The sequence below is a fragment of the Notechis scutatus genome, chromosome Z (genome assembly GCF_049901735.1).
Source record: "Notechis scutatus isolate UNSWTSFEM ecotype Mainland chromosome Z, rNotScu1.2, whole genome shotgun sequence".
Classification (NCBI taxonomy): Eukaryota; Metazoa; Chordata; class Lepidosauria; order Squamata; family Elapidae; genus Notechis; species Notechis scutatus.
The window spans coordinates 4,921,833-4,939,529 of NC_142025.1; the positions used below are offsets into that span (position 1 = coordinate 4,921,833).

The following is a 17,697-nucleotide window of genomic DNA, read 5'->3' on the forward strand; positions in this document are numbered from 1 at the left end:
GGACCACCTTTAACATCTAACTTGGTGCCCACTATCATTCTATGTTAGAAAAATTGGCTTTCCAGGAATTAAATGAGACAGAACCCTTCGAAGACTTTATTAATGTAATTCAACTTGTTAACAGAAATTTAATTAGTTGATTAAAACACCTTTTAAGAATTGGTTTAGCTCCTTAGAACACCAGCAAAGCAATTATGAGCTATTTCTTGCTAGGACCAGCAGCTGAATCATGAGATTCCTTAACTTGCTTATTTTGCTGCTTTTCCTTTTAAGGATTTGAAAATACATTTTCCTCCTGTTCATGGTAACAGTAATATTTTCTTTTTTAAAAAAAAAAACACGTATCTGGTCCCAGTTCATCTTCAAAAATAATGCGGGATAAACTAAAATTACCTTAACAAAAGGGAAAAAAAAAGAGAAACCAAGCCAGCAATAGCTGCTTATGAGTTCCTAGAAAACTTTGAAAATGGACCTCAGAAGCAATCATAAATGCTGTGCTATGATTTTTTTTTTATTGTTTCCAAATGCACCGGCACCCCATTTTCTACGTGATTCTAATAATCATTACTCTCCCCCCCATCCAAAAGCAGTACACTGGCTACTTTAGGGAATTTACTCATTGGAGTAAGGATTCTTGTGGGAGGAGAAAAACACCTTGTTCCAATTGCACATTAATCCCAGCACTGCAGACAAGGCAATCTGTTTCAGACTGCTGATCAGTCAAGTTCCTCAGGTACCCCTCTTTCCCTCTGCCAGCCCCAACCCACCTCCATTGGACAGGTAGACCCCCTCACCCCGCCCCCAGTGATTAATTCATAGAAAAAGGACCTGTTTTTAATAGGTTTACCTAAAGACCCAGCAGCCAATGGTCCTTGCTACCCCCCCATTCCCAAATTCATTTCCCATGGCTCGGGATTTCAAAAGCTCTGCCCACTGAGGAGGGTTCACCTCTAAACAGTCAAAAAAGCCGGACCGCCCATCAGAACGGATCCACAGGTTATTTTCCAGGCCTGGAGGGCAGGTTGTGTGAAGAGCGTTTCAGTTCTGCTCACTTTCCCGGATATTCAAATACCGCAGCTGCTCCCATCCCGGTCCCAATGCACATTGAAACCACGCCATAGCCTCTGAAACAAGAACGAGGCACATTAGGGCTCAGCTCCCTAGCCGGAGGGTTTTCAGGGACCAGGAGTTTGGAAGACACAAAGGTGTTTGGGGAGAGAAAAGACCTTACGACAGAGAATTACTGGCTAAAGAAAGAGCCCGTTTGGTGCAAGTCATGAAGGTGCAAGCCTAGAAGCCAGGAGACGGTGAGTTCTAGTCCCACCTTAGGCATGAAAGCCGGCTGGATGACTTTGGGCCAATCACCAGGAGATGGAGAGTTCTAGTCCCACCTTAGGCATGAAAACCAGCTGGATGACTTTGGGCCAATCACCAGGAGATGGAGAGTTCTAGTCCCACCTTAGGCATGAAAACCAGCTGGATGACTTTGGGCCAATCACCAGGAGATGGAGAGTTCTAGTCCCACCTTAGGCATGAAAGCCAACTGGGAGACTTTGGGCCAATCACCAGGAGGCGGTGAGTTCTAGTCCCACCTTAGGTATGAAAGCCGGCTGGATGACTTTGGGCCAATCACCAGGAGGCGGTGAGTTCTAGTCCCACCTTAGCCATGAAAGCCAACTGGGAGACTTTGGGCCAATCACCAGGAGGCGGTGACTTCTGCCTCAGGCATGGAAGCTGGCTGGATGACTTTGTGCCAGTCAATGTCTCTCAGCCCAACCCAACTTATAGGATTATTGTGGAGGAAATAGGAGGAGGAAAGAGTATGGAATATGTTTACTGCTTCAAATTATTTATAAATATAATAAAGGTGGGACATAAAAAACGCACAAATAAAAAGCTAAACCTCAGTCTCAACAGCAATAAAATTTAAAGCAACAATAAAATTTAAGGCATCTTCTCGCTTTCGTTTACGCAAGTTAGAACTTGCAGGAGATCTGGTTTTACCTGGTCCGACCTCCCGAACAGGCTGAGAAATTCCTTGGTGGCACCCTTTCAAAGCCAACCAGCGCGAGACACGCACTCGGGGCGTAGTTCATGCTTTCCACACTACTCACCTCTTCCCTCTGCGCTTCAGCTCGTTAAGCAAAGTGACAACTTGCCGAGCCCCGGTGCACCCCAGAGGATGTCCCAAAGCAATGGCACCCCCGAGTGGGTTCACTTTCTCCATGGGGATACCAAGTTTCTCCACACAGTAGACCGCCTGGAGAAACGAGACGATCAAAGGCGTTTCAAGGAACCGATTTCACTTCAGTTGGCACAAGCAGCTGGAATAAGCGACCTCGTGGTTAACTCTTTCCGTTTTTTTCTTTTGAGTTGTCACGTTTGGTAACAACTCTTATCTCTGCCCATCCGTGGATCAATGTACGTTTACGGAGACCAAAAGTGCAGGCAATCCTCGGTTTATAAGAGTTCATTTAGTGACCGTTCAAAGTTACAACGGCACCAAAAATAGGACTTATGACCGTTTTCATATTTCGATCTTTGCAGTATCCCCAAAATCAAAATTCAGATGTTTGGCAGCTGACTCATACTTATGACCTTTCCTGTGTCCTGGGGTCACATGATCCCCTTTTGCGACCTTCTGACAAGCAAAGTCAATGGGGGGAACCAGTTTCACTTAACAGCCGGGTTACTAAGTTATCAACTGCAGGGACTCACTTAACTGTGGCAAAAGAAGTTGTAAAATGGGGAAACGCTCACTTAACAAAGGTCTTAACAGCAGAAATTTGGGGGCTCAGTTGTGGTTGCAAGTTGAGGACTACCTGTAGTGAAACTCTCATCTGTTGAAAATGTCTTAAATAAGCTGGCCTGTATCTGCCACACTGCAATGTGAGGGAGATTAGGGGGAAAAAATTGGACACTCTGCTATTAAAATGCAGAAGGGAAAAGAAAGAACGGGACTGACGAGCAGCTGGAGGTGTGTTTAGGTTCACAGATGTCACACGCAACAAAATACAGATAGTTCTTAACTTACAACCATGTAACGGTTGCAATCCAGAATTTCTATCGTCTGTGGTGACAGTTGTTAAGTCAAGTTATCCATGAGCCCAACGTTATTTTATGACACATTCTGAGGCAGTTGTTAAGTGAATGCTCCAGTTGTTAAACAAACACTTGTCATTAAGTGAACCGATTGACTGCTGCAGTGGGCGTCTTTTTTTTTTTTTTTTTTTTGCAGAAACTGGAAGTAAAGAGTGGTTTCCAGCAAAAAAATTTGCCATAAATGCAGTCATGTGATTGTGGGATGCTACCAACGACTGTCAATGTGTCCTGGTTGTTGAGCATCCAAGTGTGGTCACATGCCCACAAGGGGGAGGGAGAAAAACACACAGCTGTTGAAGCTTCAAATCTGGCTTCTTAGTACCTTTGGAGCGGGTGGTCTGTCATAACTTTGAACAGTCGCTAAGCAATGCAGTCATAAGTCGTTGGAAGTAACTTAAGTAACTTCTACCATTTTGGGTAGGAGGGACATATACAGCTAGTCCTCTACTTACGACCACAAATTGGGGCTAACATTTATGTTGCTAAGTGAGACATTTGTTAAGTTTTGCCCCATTTTATGACCTTTCTTGCCTCCGCTGTTAAGTGAATCACTGCAGTTGATCAGTTAGTAACCCAGTTGTTAAGTGAACCTTGCTTCCCCTATTGACTTCGCTTGTCAGAAAGTCGCAAAAAGGGGATCACGTGACCCCAGGACACAGCAAGGGTCATAAATATGAGCCAGTTACCAAGCACCTGAATTTTGATTGCTTGACCAGGGGATTCTGCAACAGTCATTAAGTGTGAAAAATAGTTGTGAGTCACTTTTTTTCAGCACCATTGTAACGGTCACTAAATGAACTATTGTTAAGTCGAGGGCTACCCGTACTGGAGACTTCAGTGGCCATACTCCCCCAAAACGTGGGCAGGGTTAAGACAAACATGGCTTGGTGAAACGTGGCATTTACGGAGCTGGCCAATGTCCTCAGAGCCTCCTTCCCAAATGCTGCCTGCCTGACGTGGATGATGAAAGAAGGCAGAGAGTCCAGGGTGGCTGAAATCTCTTGCTAACCTCCACAGTTGGGAACGTATTCTTTTTATGGCGTCTTCATTTCAACCTCTCCTTCAAAAGTCTTACCTGACTCGCAAAGGCCTCGTTGATTTCAAACACATCGATATCGTTCACTGTCAAACCTGTAGGTTAGAGATGGACACAATTTTAACAGCGTAAAACCTACCTCTTTCAGGGGTGTTATTATTAGCGTTGTCATAGGGGCCACACCAGGGGGTTTTGATGCTCTTCTGCCCCAAAGACCCCCCTAGTTGGCCCTAAAAATCATTCTAGGAAGACTTCCCACTCCCTGAAGGGGCCACCATGAGCCAATAGCGCAAGAGATTGAAGGAGAATGGAGTCCGGAGCCATTCCACCCAAAAGAGAGATACTGGGTTAGCTGTGCGGATTGCTGGCCGCCCCTCTCCGATTATGCCTCCTCACCGGCTTTTTTCAGTGCCACAGGGATGGCATAGGCCGGCCCTACGCCCATCACATCTGGTGGGACTCCAACCACAGCGAATGATTTCAGCACCCCAAGGACAGGAAGGCCCAGCTGCACAGCTGCAGAACGCCTGGCCAGGAGCACCGCAGCAGCCCCGTCGCTCACTTGGCTGGAGTTACCTGAAGGGAGCCGTTTCATAAAGACTCAAGTTATGAGATGCAGGCAAACGGATAGAACAGCACAACTGAGTTTATTTACATTATCGTCATCCAGGAACCAACGACAGAAAATATTCCTACAATGAAAATCACTCTCACACATAAAGAGGATTGTCAAAAAAAAAATTAAGTTTTAAGTCTAATGCAAACTCTGAAAATTGTATAATCTGGAAAGAACATTTCCATTTTCTCACCTGAACAAAGCAATTTTGTAACAACCCTGGGAAATGTATTTAAAGCCTATCAAGGGGCTTTGTGTTTCCTTGGAGGGCCTGTGTTCTAGGTGCTGAAGATGGCATAAAACAAAACTTTATTTTACCCTCACAACCACTCGCTCTGTGAGATAATCTGGGCTGAGAGATGCCAAGACATGGCCTGAAGTCCACTATGTGAACTCTGTCGCAAAATAGGAACCTGAAATCAGGCCTTCTAATGCCCATCTGTTCCTATTAGGAGAAAGCAAGCTGGCACATATTTTACTGACTTATTTTTTTAATTTATTTTTTATCTTTGAGAGGGACTGACCAAAGTCACCCACGGAGTTTCATGTCTCAGGCAGCACTAGAATTCACCGTCTCCCAGAGATTGGGCCAAAGTCTCCCTGATGGTTTTCACGCCTAAGGTGGCACTAGAACTCACCGTCTCCTGGTTTCTTAACCAAACTGGCTCTATGGCGCAAAGTCAAATCCCCTCCCCTTCGTCTCTTGCTTCTGAGCCTTACCAGCTGTGGACGTCCCATTCTCCTGGAAGGCCGGCTTCAGCCTGGCCAATCCCTCCAACGAGGTGTTGGGCCTGATCCCTTCGTCCTGCAGCACAGTGATCTTTTTCTCGGTGCCCTGGTCGTCGGTGAAGGTGGTATTCACGGGGACAATCTCATTTTTAAACCACCCCAACTTCTGAGCTCGAGTTGCTCTGGAAACACACCCAAATAATTAGCTTTATAAACTCATATCTTTGAAAACTCAAAGGGGGGGAACCTTACTAAATAAGAGGCCTAGATGTATTTTACAACTTTCACAAGAAACATCTTCAGCCAGGTTAGAGAGAAAGGAGTCAGGGGAAAGGGGCATTGTTGTTATTATTATTCTTGGAAACTATTCTCTTGAAAAAAAGGCTCTTAAGCGACACCAACCTAGATCAAACTGTCATTCATCTTATACGACACAAGCAGTCCTCAACTTATGATAGGGTCCTTAACAACCACTCAGAGTTATGACGGACCTCCCCAGGGCTATTTATGATTCAGTTTCAAAGTTCTGATGCCCTCCAGTCACAGGGCTCGCGCAATGGGTGCCTGGCTCGCATTTTCAGCTGTCTGCAGCATCCTGGGGTCGGATCTTTGCTGAAAATAAGACCACTTTCTTCTGATTTTTGACAAAATTGACCTACAGTGAACAATAGGTTCAGCATGCACCATGATGTTTGCATAACTTCTTCAAAAAAGATTGTTAACATTGGGTTGGCCACACATGGGTGACTGCTTTGTAACTATTATGACGTAGTAGTGTAATAGACATGCTCCATTGCTGTCATAAGTCAAGGACTACCTGTATCTTCTAATAGCAATGAAGAGGATTCGTGTAGCTCTAATGCTTAGCAGAATAACAGAGTTGGAAGAGACCTTGTCGGTCAACTAGTTCAAGACGGTTCATAACACGAAGCACAGACCCCCTATTTATGTAAATACAAACGAGACCATATTCTCAAGTTAGTAGTGATGCAATGCTAAATTTAAAAAAAAAACATGTTTGTGTCTGACAAAGTTTGACAAAGGGACTGTGCTTAAAAGCAGGTGAGTGATCTAGGACAGGGGTCTCCGAAGTTGGCCATTTTGAGACTTGCTGACTTCACCTCCCTGAATTCCTCAGCTAGCATGGCTGGATAAGGAATTCTGGGAGCTGAAGTCCACAAGTCTTCAAGTCGCCAAGTTCGGAGATTCCCCTATCTAGGACTCCTGATCCTTTTCCTAGACTCGCTCCCTTGCAGTCCAGTGCTTGTGGCTTCTTGGGCCTTTGACTCTGGGGGTTAGAATCAGCAATGAAAACGGCTCAGCTTCCTACCAAATATCCTACTTGCTTTCAAATGACCCTTGGCCCCAGTCTGTGATAAGCAACTGAGTCTGCTTAGTTTCAGCAAATTCTGAAACTCGCCCCAGATAGATTGCGATTGTGTGTAATCCTTCTCCAAGATGGAACAGAGCTGGATTCTCCAACCCAACTAGGAGTGAACATCTGAACAGAACTAAAAATCCATCTGCACCCTCCGGATCACAGCAGACTACAAGGTATAGTACATACAAGGCTATTGAGAGCCTTGCCTTCATCAGGCCAACTAAGCTGTGCGAAACCATTAGCCGGCCTGGTGGATAATTGGGAACTGCAATCCCAAATGACTAATGATATATAAATGGAGGGGATCCATATAAATCTATGTGAAGTCATAGTCTAAGCAGGGGTCTTCAAACTGGCTGGAGAATTCTGGGAGTTGAAGTTCACACACGTCTTAAAGTTGCCAAGATTGGAGATCCCTGGTCCAAGCAATAAGAGTCTGACAAGGAAACACTACTCTATGCGGTTGGAATAGGCCATGCTAATTTGGAAAAGCTCATTAGTTGACAGCGCCTTTCCCAACTATAAAGCACTAGGTAGATACCTAGTATGGTTAGTCCTCAAGTTACGACCGGTCGCTTAACAGCCATCTGGAGTTACAACCAACCCCTCAAAATGGGGCTTTCAATCAGATTTGAAGTTCTGACAGTGGGGCCCCTCCACAGTCACGTGATATAATTTTTGTAGCTCAGTAGTGCAGCTGCATTTATAGCCATTTGCCGTGTCCTCTAGTCATTTCATGACAGCTTTGCTAAAAATTGGCCCTTCTGTTTTTGGCAAAACCACAATCACAGCGAATTATAAGTTTGCTTAACGACTCCAGGAACAAAATGGATACTCTAAGTATATACAGCTCTATAAAGTCAGTGAAGGGCAGCCAAATTGTGGCCAGAACTTCTTAAAAATCTTAGGCCTCGTACATCTTTATGATTCTGGCGTTTGCCACCTAAATGTGGGGGAAAGCACACAAAACAGCGAAAAGCCAGCCCTCTTCACTTACTTTTGTTGAGAAGCAAGGGCGAAAGCATCTTGTTTTTCTCGGGAGATACCAAATCTTTCTGCCACGTTTTCAGAAGTTATTCTGAAAAACAATGTTAAAAGCATGCAGACCAGTTCATTGATCCTAAAGCATCTTATCTCTTTATGAAGAAGAAAAAAACAAAAAAACGAATGGAACAATGCGTCTCCCAAGTGTCCTTACTTACAAGACGCCAAAAATTAATTCAAAGACTGCAATGTCACAATCTTCCAAAAAATAACTTTTCAGTAGCTAAATAAGATGGTGAAAATGGAGGCCTGGACTTAAAAAGAGACACTAAGCTCATCTAGTAATTATCAAAGCATCTTATCCTATTTTTTTCAAATGTGGCAAAATTGTGTGCATTTGTTAATCATTTCACAACGACGGCAACTTTTGCTTTGATAATGCAGGATTGTTTTGTAACAATGCTGGGCGTGACAGGATGATATTCCAGCAACTAATGAACTGAGAGGTATTACACCCACCCAGTCATTACTCAACTTTCCCAGATTCTTAACAAGGAACAACTGGTATCGTGGCACTTAATCTGGCCGCGGCTAGATCTAGTGGTGTTGCTGAATCAACATTCAATTGCGTGTGTGCAGCGCAAAGCCAAACAGTCGACCAAACTGTGTCCCAGGAGACAACACGGGAGCCCAGACTGTACCAAGCTTTTACTGGCGGGGAATAAACTAAAGCCGCAGCCTCTTACCCCATTGGTATCAGGCAGTCCCTCGCTTTGCTGAAGTCCATGATGCGAGAGCTGACATCCCCAGGGTCGGTAGCGCTGCGGAGGGACATGCTTTCCACTCTGAGGGGTGGGGGGTGGGAAGCAAGAAAAAGGGGCTGTGAATATCTCTCCTTTAAATGTAGTCCTCGACTTACAACCACCCGTTTAATGACTTCTTCAAAGTTACAACACTTACAACCGTTGCAGCATGGCCTTCTGATCAAAATTAAGATGCTTGGCAACTGGTTCCTATTTAGGAGGGTTGCAAAGTCCTGGGGGGGAGGTTAAGTGATCCTCCTTTGCAACCTTTTAACAAGCCAAGTCAACGGGGAACCCAGATTCGCTTGGCAGCCATGTTCCTAACCAAACAACTGCAGGGATTCACTTAAGAGCACGAAAGACCGTAAAATGGGGGCAAAACTCACTTGGCAAACTGTCTCAGCAACAAAAATGTCGGGCTCTATTGTTAGGGCATGTCAAATTTTTCAACTTTCAATTTCCAAACATGAGGGGTGCTCAAAAGCCTTGGGGATTGTGAAGATATTTTGGTTACTTTAATATAATTTAGATGTGCTTGGTAAGCAACTACATAAATATAACTTTTTTTAACATTTTGTTTGCTTGTCGCTGAGGACTACTTGTGTGCAAGTCCTGCAAGGATTCCTTAAAAAAACAAATGAATAAGTAAGCATTTTTATGGAACTGAATACATGAAGTTACTGTACAACAAAAATGTAAATCAACATGAATCATGGACTGCTGGAAAATATTTAATTAAAACTCCAAAACTCCTGTACCCAGAAGAAAGTCCATTTGGACTTGTTTCTTGGCAAACTCATAGACAGGTTCATTATCAGCACCATTTCAAGGAATTTGCGGATTCCAAATTTGGCTCTCGACTACCAGATCCAGATCCAGGGGGGTTCCAGGCCTCAGGCACGCCCCACTTTCCAGCCCAGAGAATTGTATTTCCTCCAGAGTGACCTACCCTAGCAGTTGAAGGAAGAGCTATGACAACAGGGGCCAGCTGGATCTCAGGGGGAGCGTACTTCAAAGGGCAGGGGCTGCATTGGGGAAGCCCCCACCCCACCCCCAGACCTCACTGGACAAGAACATTTAAGGGAAGAACCCTGGACTACACCCGTTCTATTGGACCAGATATTTTCAAGCAGTTGTAGCAGTACGGCATTCAAAGTCATACAGCAAGTGATGTTATGGAATTTAAAAAATAGACCCTGTTGTATGACACGTAGAATATGGATTTATTTGTGAGTGTTCTTGAAATGGCTCCTCCTGTCAAAATTTAATATATTTATTATTCAAGAAGTAACTGCAAATCCCAGAGGTGCTTTTTCAAGAAACAAAACCACCACTTCACAAAAGCGTGGTGCAACAAACCCATCCGGACAAGATTCAGTGGTCCATCTGCATTTGAAAGACAAAGGCCGCTCTTTGGAAGACAGCAAAGTCCGCACTTTGGGCAGGGAGGACCGCTGGTTTGAAAGAGGGGTCCAAGAGGCCATCTAGGTCAAAATTGAACAGCCCTCTCTCTCAACAGAGGGGAAGGTATACAACATCATCCATCTCCAGTCTACAACACGAATCATTTTAACTGTTCCAAGAAGGGTCCACACCCATTTGCACTCTTCAGGTGATCCTGAGGACACAGATAAACCTCCAAGTGGCCTCAAGGGAACCCTCTAAAACAGGGGTCCCCAACCGCCGGTCCGCGGACCGGTACCGGGCATGGAACAAGCCTTACCGGGCCGCTGGTTGCTGGGCGCCGCCATCTTTTTGGTAAAAAAGCAATTTTTAGTCAAAAAGATGGCGGCGCCAGCGCTGGTGAGCTTTTCCGGGTAGAAAGCCATTTCTACCGAAAAAGCTCACCAGAAGCGCTAGCGCCGCTCATTTTTGAAAATCACTCGTGACGTCACCGGAAGTGATTTTAAATCAAAAGATGGCGGCGCCCAGCTGACGCCGGAACCGGGCGCTGGCGCCAGCTGACGCGCGGAACCGGGCGCGGCGTCGAAAAGGTTGGGGATCCCTGCTCTAAAGGACGCAAAGGACCAGCTGTCTGCAAGGAGTATAAATCCTTCCATTCCACACCATCCAGTCAGAGCCGAAGAAGCTTCTTGGATGAGAAGGGAAACGTCTTTTAAAAGGTCCCATTGCCTCTTGGAAAAAAAAACACCTTTGGGACAACTATGACCTGGATAGCTGTGAATCTCCATAGACATTAAGCAATTGCAAATGTTCCTTTTGCTCAGCTTTCACAGAGCCACTGATCTCGGACATTATAGAGGAATGGAAATTCTTTGCCAACATGTTCTCAAAACGTTCCTTACTAGGTGCCTCCTAGTGAGGCACCAGCTAAAGCCACAAGTTCACGGAAAGTGGTTGAGATGGTTCCAGAGACATGCAAGAGAACAAAACAACTGGGGATTTGCTATCTTCAAAGTTGGTGTGTCTACCCTGAGTAATGTTGAATTTTAAATATTTATGCATCTAAAGAAGCAGGGTGTCACCAACTGAGCTTCCTCAGAGAAACTGATTGTTTTTGAGGTTATACCATTTCTGATGTGTGTGGAACAAACCATCCAGAAATCAGAACATTTCAGCCACAAGTTTATACACCTCTGGGTTCTGACCTTTGACGAATACTTTATAGCAGCAATCATGAAGAGCTAGCACAGGTTTGTGTCTATCTGGGGTCAGTGTTTTTCCACATCAGATATTGCAGGGATGTGGCAATGCAAACTTAGCATTGCACAAGATCAGGGGGCTCAGTTCAGCCTTCACAGAGGATTCAACTTTGTTCTTACATTATTCCAGGAATTAATTTACCAACCGAGCTTTGCAGTGCCCACAGGCAATTGCACAATTAAAACCAGGCCATGGAGCTTATCAAGGATGTAAAGCAACATGTGCAGTCATATCCCAGTATTTTATTTAGCCACAGCATGGATGTGCTCGGATACAGCGTGCAAATACTGGAAGGTGGCTTAGGGCTCACTTTCACAAGGCCTGTGAAGCAACTGTTTTGTTTGGAGAGTTCAGGAGGCAAGGCCAAACAACACAGCCATTTGATTAACCCAGCCTAGCTTCCAAGTGGATTAAATCGCTTGCTTTTACCTTTATGCAAAATGCCGCACTTCAAGAGATCGTTACGAAAAGAATGAACGGCTCTTATATTTCCGCAAGCACTTTTCTGCCTTGCTGAGATACCTGTTCCTTTCAGTTCAGCGTCACGGAGCTGGCACAAGGGATGGACTGCTAACTTGCCAGACCACTGGCTGAAGATTTTGAACCAAAGCAGATGCCAAGACTCGCACTCTGTCATCCTATGTCCAGCACCAGCTGCTGTGGAAGAAGCCTTAACCTTGACATTCACCTACAGCTATGAGACGGTGAGAAGAACTTCAAGAGGAAACAGGTTTATTTTACTCCCTGGCTTAAGAGCTAAATACCCCCAGCTCACCTCAAGGCTTCACTGCTCCTTTCTTAGAAGCTGCCCCCTTTGCCAAGAAAAGAATGGCTCTGTCCCTCAGCGGAAGGGCACAAAAAGGGCTACTGCGCAACAGAGGGTAAAGTCTCTTTTTGTCTGAGAAATTATTTACCCAACTTCCTTGAGAAAACCGGTCACTCTCACAGCTGCACAGGGAGTAACACAGCTAAGGAATGTCCATGGAGAGGCTCAGTCCTCCAGCCCATGGTTGTCCCAAGTGTTTTTTCAAGAGGCAACTGGACTTTCTTTGCTTTTCCTTGAAGAGGTTTCACTTCTCATCCAAGAAGATTCTTCAGCTCAGAACAATGTTATCTTTTTTTTAACCCAAAGTATCAGTTAACAGCTGCATACCAGAAAAAGCAGGGGACTTAATTCTAATAACGGTATCAAAATACAGGGTTTGTATTTCATTCATTTTAGTTAAGCAATCGGTACAAAATGGATACCTACAAGGTGATTAGCTTCACCACCTCAGTTGCTTTTTAAAAAACCCTGTAAGGCTGTTACACAAACAAAACTGAATGAACCACCACTGGATGTTATTATAAATCAAATTAAAATTATTTCCAAGACAAATTAGGAAAGGGCATTTCCTTGAGGCTGGTATTGTGCATCAAAATGCAATGCTGCCCTCATACTCCTGTAAAACGCTAGTCTCCAAAAATCCTCAAAATACAGATTTTCATAATCTGCTTAAAAACCTCACACAACGGGGTAATCAGAAGACAAAAGGGCAGCTATTGGTAAGTAATGAACAATTATGGGAAAAAAAATAAGCTTACCCACAGGCCAAACCAATATCATAGGAGCCATTTCTAATGCCACCTGTAAGTAATATAAATTTTAAATTAGCTAGTGAGCTCCACATATACCCTTCCTGTAAGTGCTCCTGGGGGAAATCAGCACATTCCCTCACTTAGATGGTGTTTTTTTCAGAAAGGAATAAGAGTATATAAAATTTCTCCTAGAAAAAAATAATATTCCTAGAATTCTGTAGAACATACTGGCACGAGGAGTATAACTACCTCTATAGAAAGTTTTAACAGGCAATCTACAATGTTACATTCTAGAAGTTAAAATCTCTACCTGTCATAGTATCAAGAGTTTGGAAAGCCCCGTGGTTCAATTACTGAAATTCTATATTTACTCCATGCGTGGAACCTGACCGTCACACGGGAGGAACACAGCCTTACCAGCAATATTAATTAGAGCTTGCAGCCCAGATGAACACTGCCTGTTAACACTCGATATTGGGACGGTCTCTGGGATACCACTGAAATAAAAGACAAAATAGCTCATCAGTATAAAAGGAGGATTTAGAAAAGACCCTCAGACTCAGCAGAATAATTTTAAGGTTTTCCTATGCCTCGATGGTCTTGGTTTGTGATTTTAGGAAGATCCGCTGAAAACAGGGCAACTAGGACCTGGTACAGCACTCTGCAATCCTCAAACAAGCTTAGGTAGAGCAGTACCCTGTAACTGACTGAAAACTGTCAGAGAAACCTGTAAGATGCAAAGGAGTCAACAGCAAACATGTTACTTTGTCACTCTTTCTAAAACTATGCGGTAAATATCAAGACGGAAAATTCTAAATACAGCCCAGGTGACTAAGGACTGGATCTGAAAGTGGATTCCATCATGGCAAGTCAGTCTGCACAGCTAGCTACCCTTTGGATCCCCACAGCAGGCACAAAGTCCAAGTGTTCTTCTCAAACAAGTGATAAAGCACCCAGGAAACTTTAGGGCAGGGGTCCCTAAACCTGGCAATTTTAAGATTTGTGGACTTCAACTCCCAGAATTCTCCAGCCAGCATAACCAGCAAAGCTGGCTGGAGAATTCTGGGAGTTGAAGTCCAAAAGTCTTAAAGTTGCCAGGTTTGGAGACCTCTGCTTTAGGATCATAAAAAAAAATAAAAAATAGAAAGGCGGCTTTGGTGTACCGGTTAAGGTGCTGGCTGAAAAACCAGATTAATTTGCGACCCGCCTTAGGCATGGAAGTCAGCTGGATGAATTGGGAGAATCAATCTAGCTCAGGCCAACATACCTCATAGGGCTGCTGTTGTATAGAAATAGGAGGAATAAAGAGTATTAGATGCTCGCCATCTTGAATTTCATATAAAAGCAAGATAAAAATGAACCAGTCAATAAATAGCTGATCTTACTTCTACAGAATCTCACCTCCATCAGCCACATTAGGGGTGTTCAATCTTGGCCACTTTAAGACTTGTGGACTTCAACTCCCAGAATTCCCAGTGTGGGGATTTCTGGGAGTTGAAGTGCACAAGTCTTAAAGTTGCCAAGGTTAGATACCCCTGAGCTATGCAATGAAAACAGCAAATGAGAAACAGGGAGTACAAGCGCCTAATATAAAATTGGACTAGTCACATGACCTTTCTTTGCACCCGCCAGTATTAACCAAACCTCCTTCGTCTCCGCCATGGTGTTTTGTGCCCATGATCTCACTTCTAGATGGTTCAGTGGCAAAGTTCACCTTATAAACTGCCCAATTCTCGCCATCGCGGCTCCAGCACCAGGTTGAAGTACATTCCCTAAGTACAAAGAGATGAATTCACATCGGTTGTCAGGGTTTGGTTACCCTTCCGGATATGCTGCTGCTCTTGCAGCCGTTGCTTTAAAAAAGGGAGGAAAAGGGGGAGGGTGACCACAGCCCACTCCCTGGCCTGGCAGCTTGACCACCCATCAGCAGGAGAAGAAAGGAAACCAGGGGCTGCAACCCAAAAGGCTCACCCACGCAGATATCGCCCAGCTGCTCGGGGCTTAGCTTGACATCGTTCAGGACAGCAGTCATGACTGCAGCCAGGAGTTCGTCTGGTGTAGTTTCCTGGAAAGGGGGGGAGTGAGGAAGGAAGGAAGCAAGCAAGCAATGGAGGGAGAGAAGAAGGGAAAGCGATGGAGGGAGAGAAAGAAGGAAGGAAGGAAGGAAGGAAGGAAGGAAGGAAGCAATGGAGGGAGAGAAGAAGGGAAAGCGATGGAGGGAGAGAAAGAAGGAAGGAAGGAAGGAAGCAATGGAGGGAGAGAAGAAGGGAAAGCGATGGAGGGAGAGAAAGAAGGAAGGAAGGAAGGAAGGAAGGAAGGAAGCAATGGAGGGAGAGAAGAAGGGAAAGCGATGGAGGGAGAGAAAGAAGGAAGGAAGGAAGGAAGGAAGCAATGGAGGGAGAGAAGAAGGGAAAGCGATGGAGGGAGAGAAAGAAGGAAGGAAGCAATGGAGGGAGAGAAGAAGGGAAAGCGATGGAGGGAGAGAAAGAAGGAAGGAAGGAAGGAAGGAAGGAAGCAATGGAGGGAGAGAAGAAGGGAAAGCGATGGAGGGAGAGAAAGAAGGAAGGAAGGAAGGAAGCAATGGAGGGAGAGAAGAAGGGAAAGCGATGGAGGGAGAGAAAGAAGGAAGGAAGGAAGGAAGGAAGGAAGCAATGGAGAGAGAGAAGAAGGGAAAGTGATGGAGGGAGGGAAAGAAGGAAGGAAGGAAGGAAGGAAGGAAGCAATGGAGGGAGAGAAGAAGGGAAAGCGATGGAGGGAGAGAAAGAAGGAAGGAAGCAATGGAGGGAGAGAAGAAGGGAAAGCGATGGAGGGAGAGAAAGAAGGAAGGAAGGAAGGAAGGAAGGAAGCAATGGAGGGAGAGAAGAAGGGAAAGCGATGGAGGGAGAGAAAGAAGGAAGGAAGGAAGGAAGCAATGGAGGGAGAGAAGAAGGGAAAGCGATGGAGGGAGAGAAAGAAGGAAGGAAGGAAGGAAGGAAGGAAGCAATGGAGAGAGAGAAGAAGGGAAAGTGATGGAGGGAGGGAAAGAAGGAAGGAAGGAAGCAATGGAGGGAGAGAAGAAGGAAAAGCGATGGAGGGAGAGAAAGAAGGAAGGAAGGAAGGAAGATGGAGAGAAGGAAGGAGGGAGCGAAGGAAAGAAAGAGAAAGAAAATTAATTAATTAATTAATTATCTGGGCAATTTGGCACCCTCACTCTCTTTCAGGTGCTGGTGTGGGGATGATGGGAACTGCAGTCCATAAAGCACTGGACGCTGGATCCTCCAAAGCAAACTCCTCTTTACCCCTCCCCATAACGTCCAAACTCTTTTCAGCCCATAATCCCCGGCATAATCCCCTGGACTACAACTCCCATATCAAGAGAACGATCGGGCTAAAATAAAAATAAAAAAGACTAGCGTCTCTCCCACCCCCACAATATATATGTCCGCGCCCTTCTACCGCTCCCAGGGAGGGGCTGAGAGGCCGGGGACCATGGGGTTTGTAGTCCCAGGCGCCCGTCTAAAAGAGCGCAGGTTGGGGGGTGGGGGGAAGCGCCGGCGGATCTCCCCCACCTCGGAAGCCGCCCCGCCGTTTACCTTGAAGCCGCCCCGTTTGCTCCTGGCGATGGGGGTCCGTAGTCCGTGCACCACCACCACGTCGTCCGGGCCGGACAGCGAGGCCCGGCAAGGGGAAGGCGCCCAGACCCGCCGTTGCGGGGAGCCGGTCAGATGCCCGAGGACCACTTTCATCCGCTCCATTTCCGCCGCTTCAGCAACCCTCAGCCACGACCGAAGTCCCCGCAGGCGCAGGCGCAGACGCATAGCATGCCGGGAAGCCCTGTGCGGTGGCCCACGCCCCCCGCCATCTTCGCATAGGCTGAAAGGTGTGCTCTGTAGACTTTGAAAAACGAAGAGTAGCTCCCCCTTCGTCTTCAACGCCGGCTTAGAACAAAAGCTTTATTCTATCAGAAACAGCCAAAGGCTCTCATTGATGGAATTTTTCTTGCGAACTACATCTATGGGCCTCTCCAAGGCTTTTTTTCAACGGCAATGGAGTTTATCTTTCGCCCGAAGGAAAGAAACAATCCCTCTACCCTTTCCTATCTCTACAGACTTACGGCCGCCGACGTGCAGCGGCCGCTCGCCATGAAGGGCGGGGACTCGCTAGGCATCCTGGGACGTGTAGTGTTCTTTGTAGCTGCCGTGGCGCCCAGGCATGTCCCTGCAGGGGGGATTCCAAAAGTGACATCGAGAGAGATGGGATTATTCGTCTGAATGCCCCAAGCAGGAATTCCTGGGCTGACCTTTTGCCAAACTTGGAACTGCGGACTGGGGATGCCAATCTGGGGGAGGGTTTGGGTGCCATGATTTGCAAAACTGCTCTAATCTGCGCAAAACCCATACAGGTGGTGCTCGACTTACAACCATTCGTTTAGTGACCACTTGAAGTTACAACTGGAAAAAAAGTGATTTATGACGTTTTTTCCACACAATATTGTAGCATCTCCATGGTCACATGTTCAAAATTCAGACACTTGGCAATTTGATATTTGAGGATTGCGGTATCCTGGGCGGTGTGATCACCTTTTGCAGCCAGTCAGAAGTCGAGGACTATCTGTACACTAGTATTTTGCAACCTCAGCAGCTTTAACTTGTTTTGGATTTTGGACAATTCCCAGAACTGCTGGCTAGAGAATTCTGGGAGTTGAAGTCCACACAATTTAAAGCTGCTGCAGAACACACACATTCCTATCCCTTCTGCTATAAATGGTTGACTGTTTTCTTATCAGGTTTACAGAATTGCAGACTGACAGGCAGAGGTAATATTT

The 17,697-nt window shown here is 45.6% G+C and overlaps 1 protein-coding gene across 1 annotated transcript; it reads right to left on the reverse strand.

Annotated features, from left to right (window-relative positions):
* Positions 1 to 73: 73 nt before the first annotated feature.
* ACAA1 (acetyl-CoA acyltransferase 1) lies at positions 74 to 16,683 on the reverse strand. The gene is made up of 12 exons (XM_026678910.2): positions 16,466 to 16,683; positions 14,865 to 14,958; positions 14,608 to 14,665; positions 13,311 to 13,390; positions 12,900 to 12,942; positions 8,595 to 8,693; positions 7,862 to 7,942; positions 5,475 to 5,665; positions 4,535 to 4,714; positions 4,178 to 4,233; positions 2,115 to 2,260; positions 74 to 1,124 (listed from the first exon to the last, which is right to left on the reverse strand). The coding sequence occupies exons 1-12, from the start codon at positions 16,625 to 16,627 to the stop codon at positions 1,049 to 1,051; spliced, it is 1,266 nt and encodes a 421-aa protein (XP_026534695.1). The 5' UTR covers positions 16,628 to 16,683; the 3' UTR covers positions 74 to 1,048.
* Positions 16,684 to 17,697: the final 1,014 nt, after the last annotated feature.

Coding starts and splice junctions, on each gene's coding strand:
- ACAA1 (XM_026678910.2), bottom strand. CDS start 16,627: ATGGAGCGGATGAAAGTGGTCCTCGGGCATCTGACCGGCTCCCCGCAA. Junction 7,943..8,594: donor GACTGCCTGATACCAATGGG/GTAAGAGGCTGC, acceptor ATTGTTTTTCAG/AATAACTTCTGAAAACGTGG. Junction 2,261..4,177: donor ACGAGGCCTTTGCGAGTCAG/GTAAGACTTTTG, acceptor TCGTTTCTCCAG/GCGGTCTACTGTGTGGAGAA.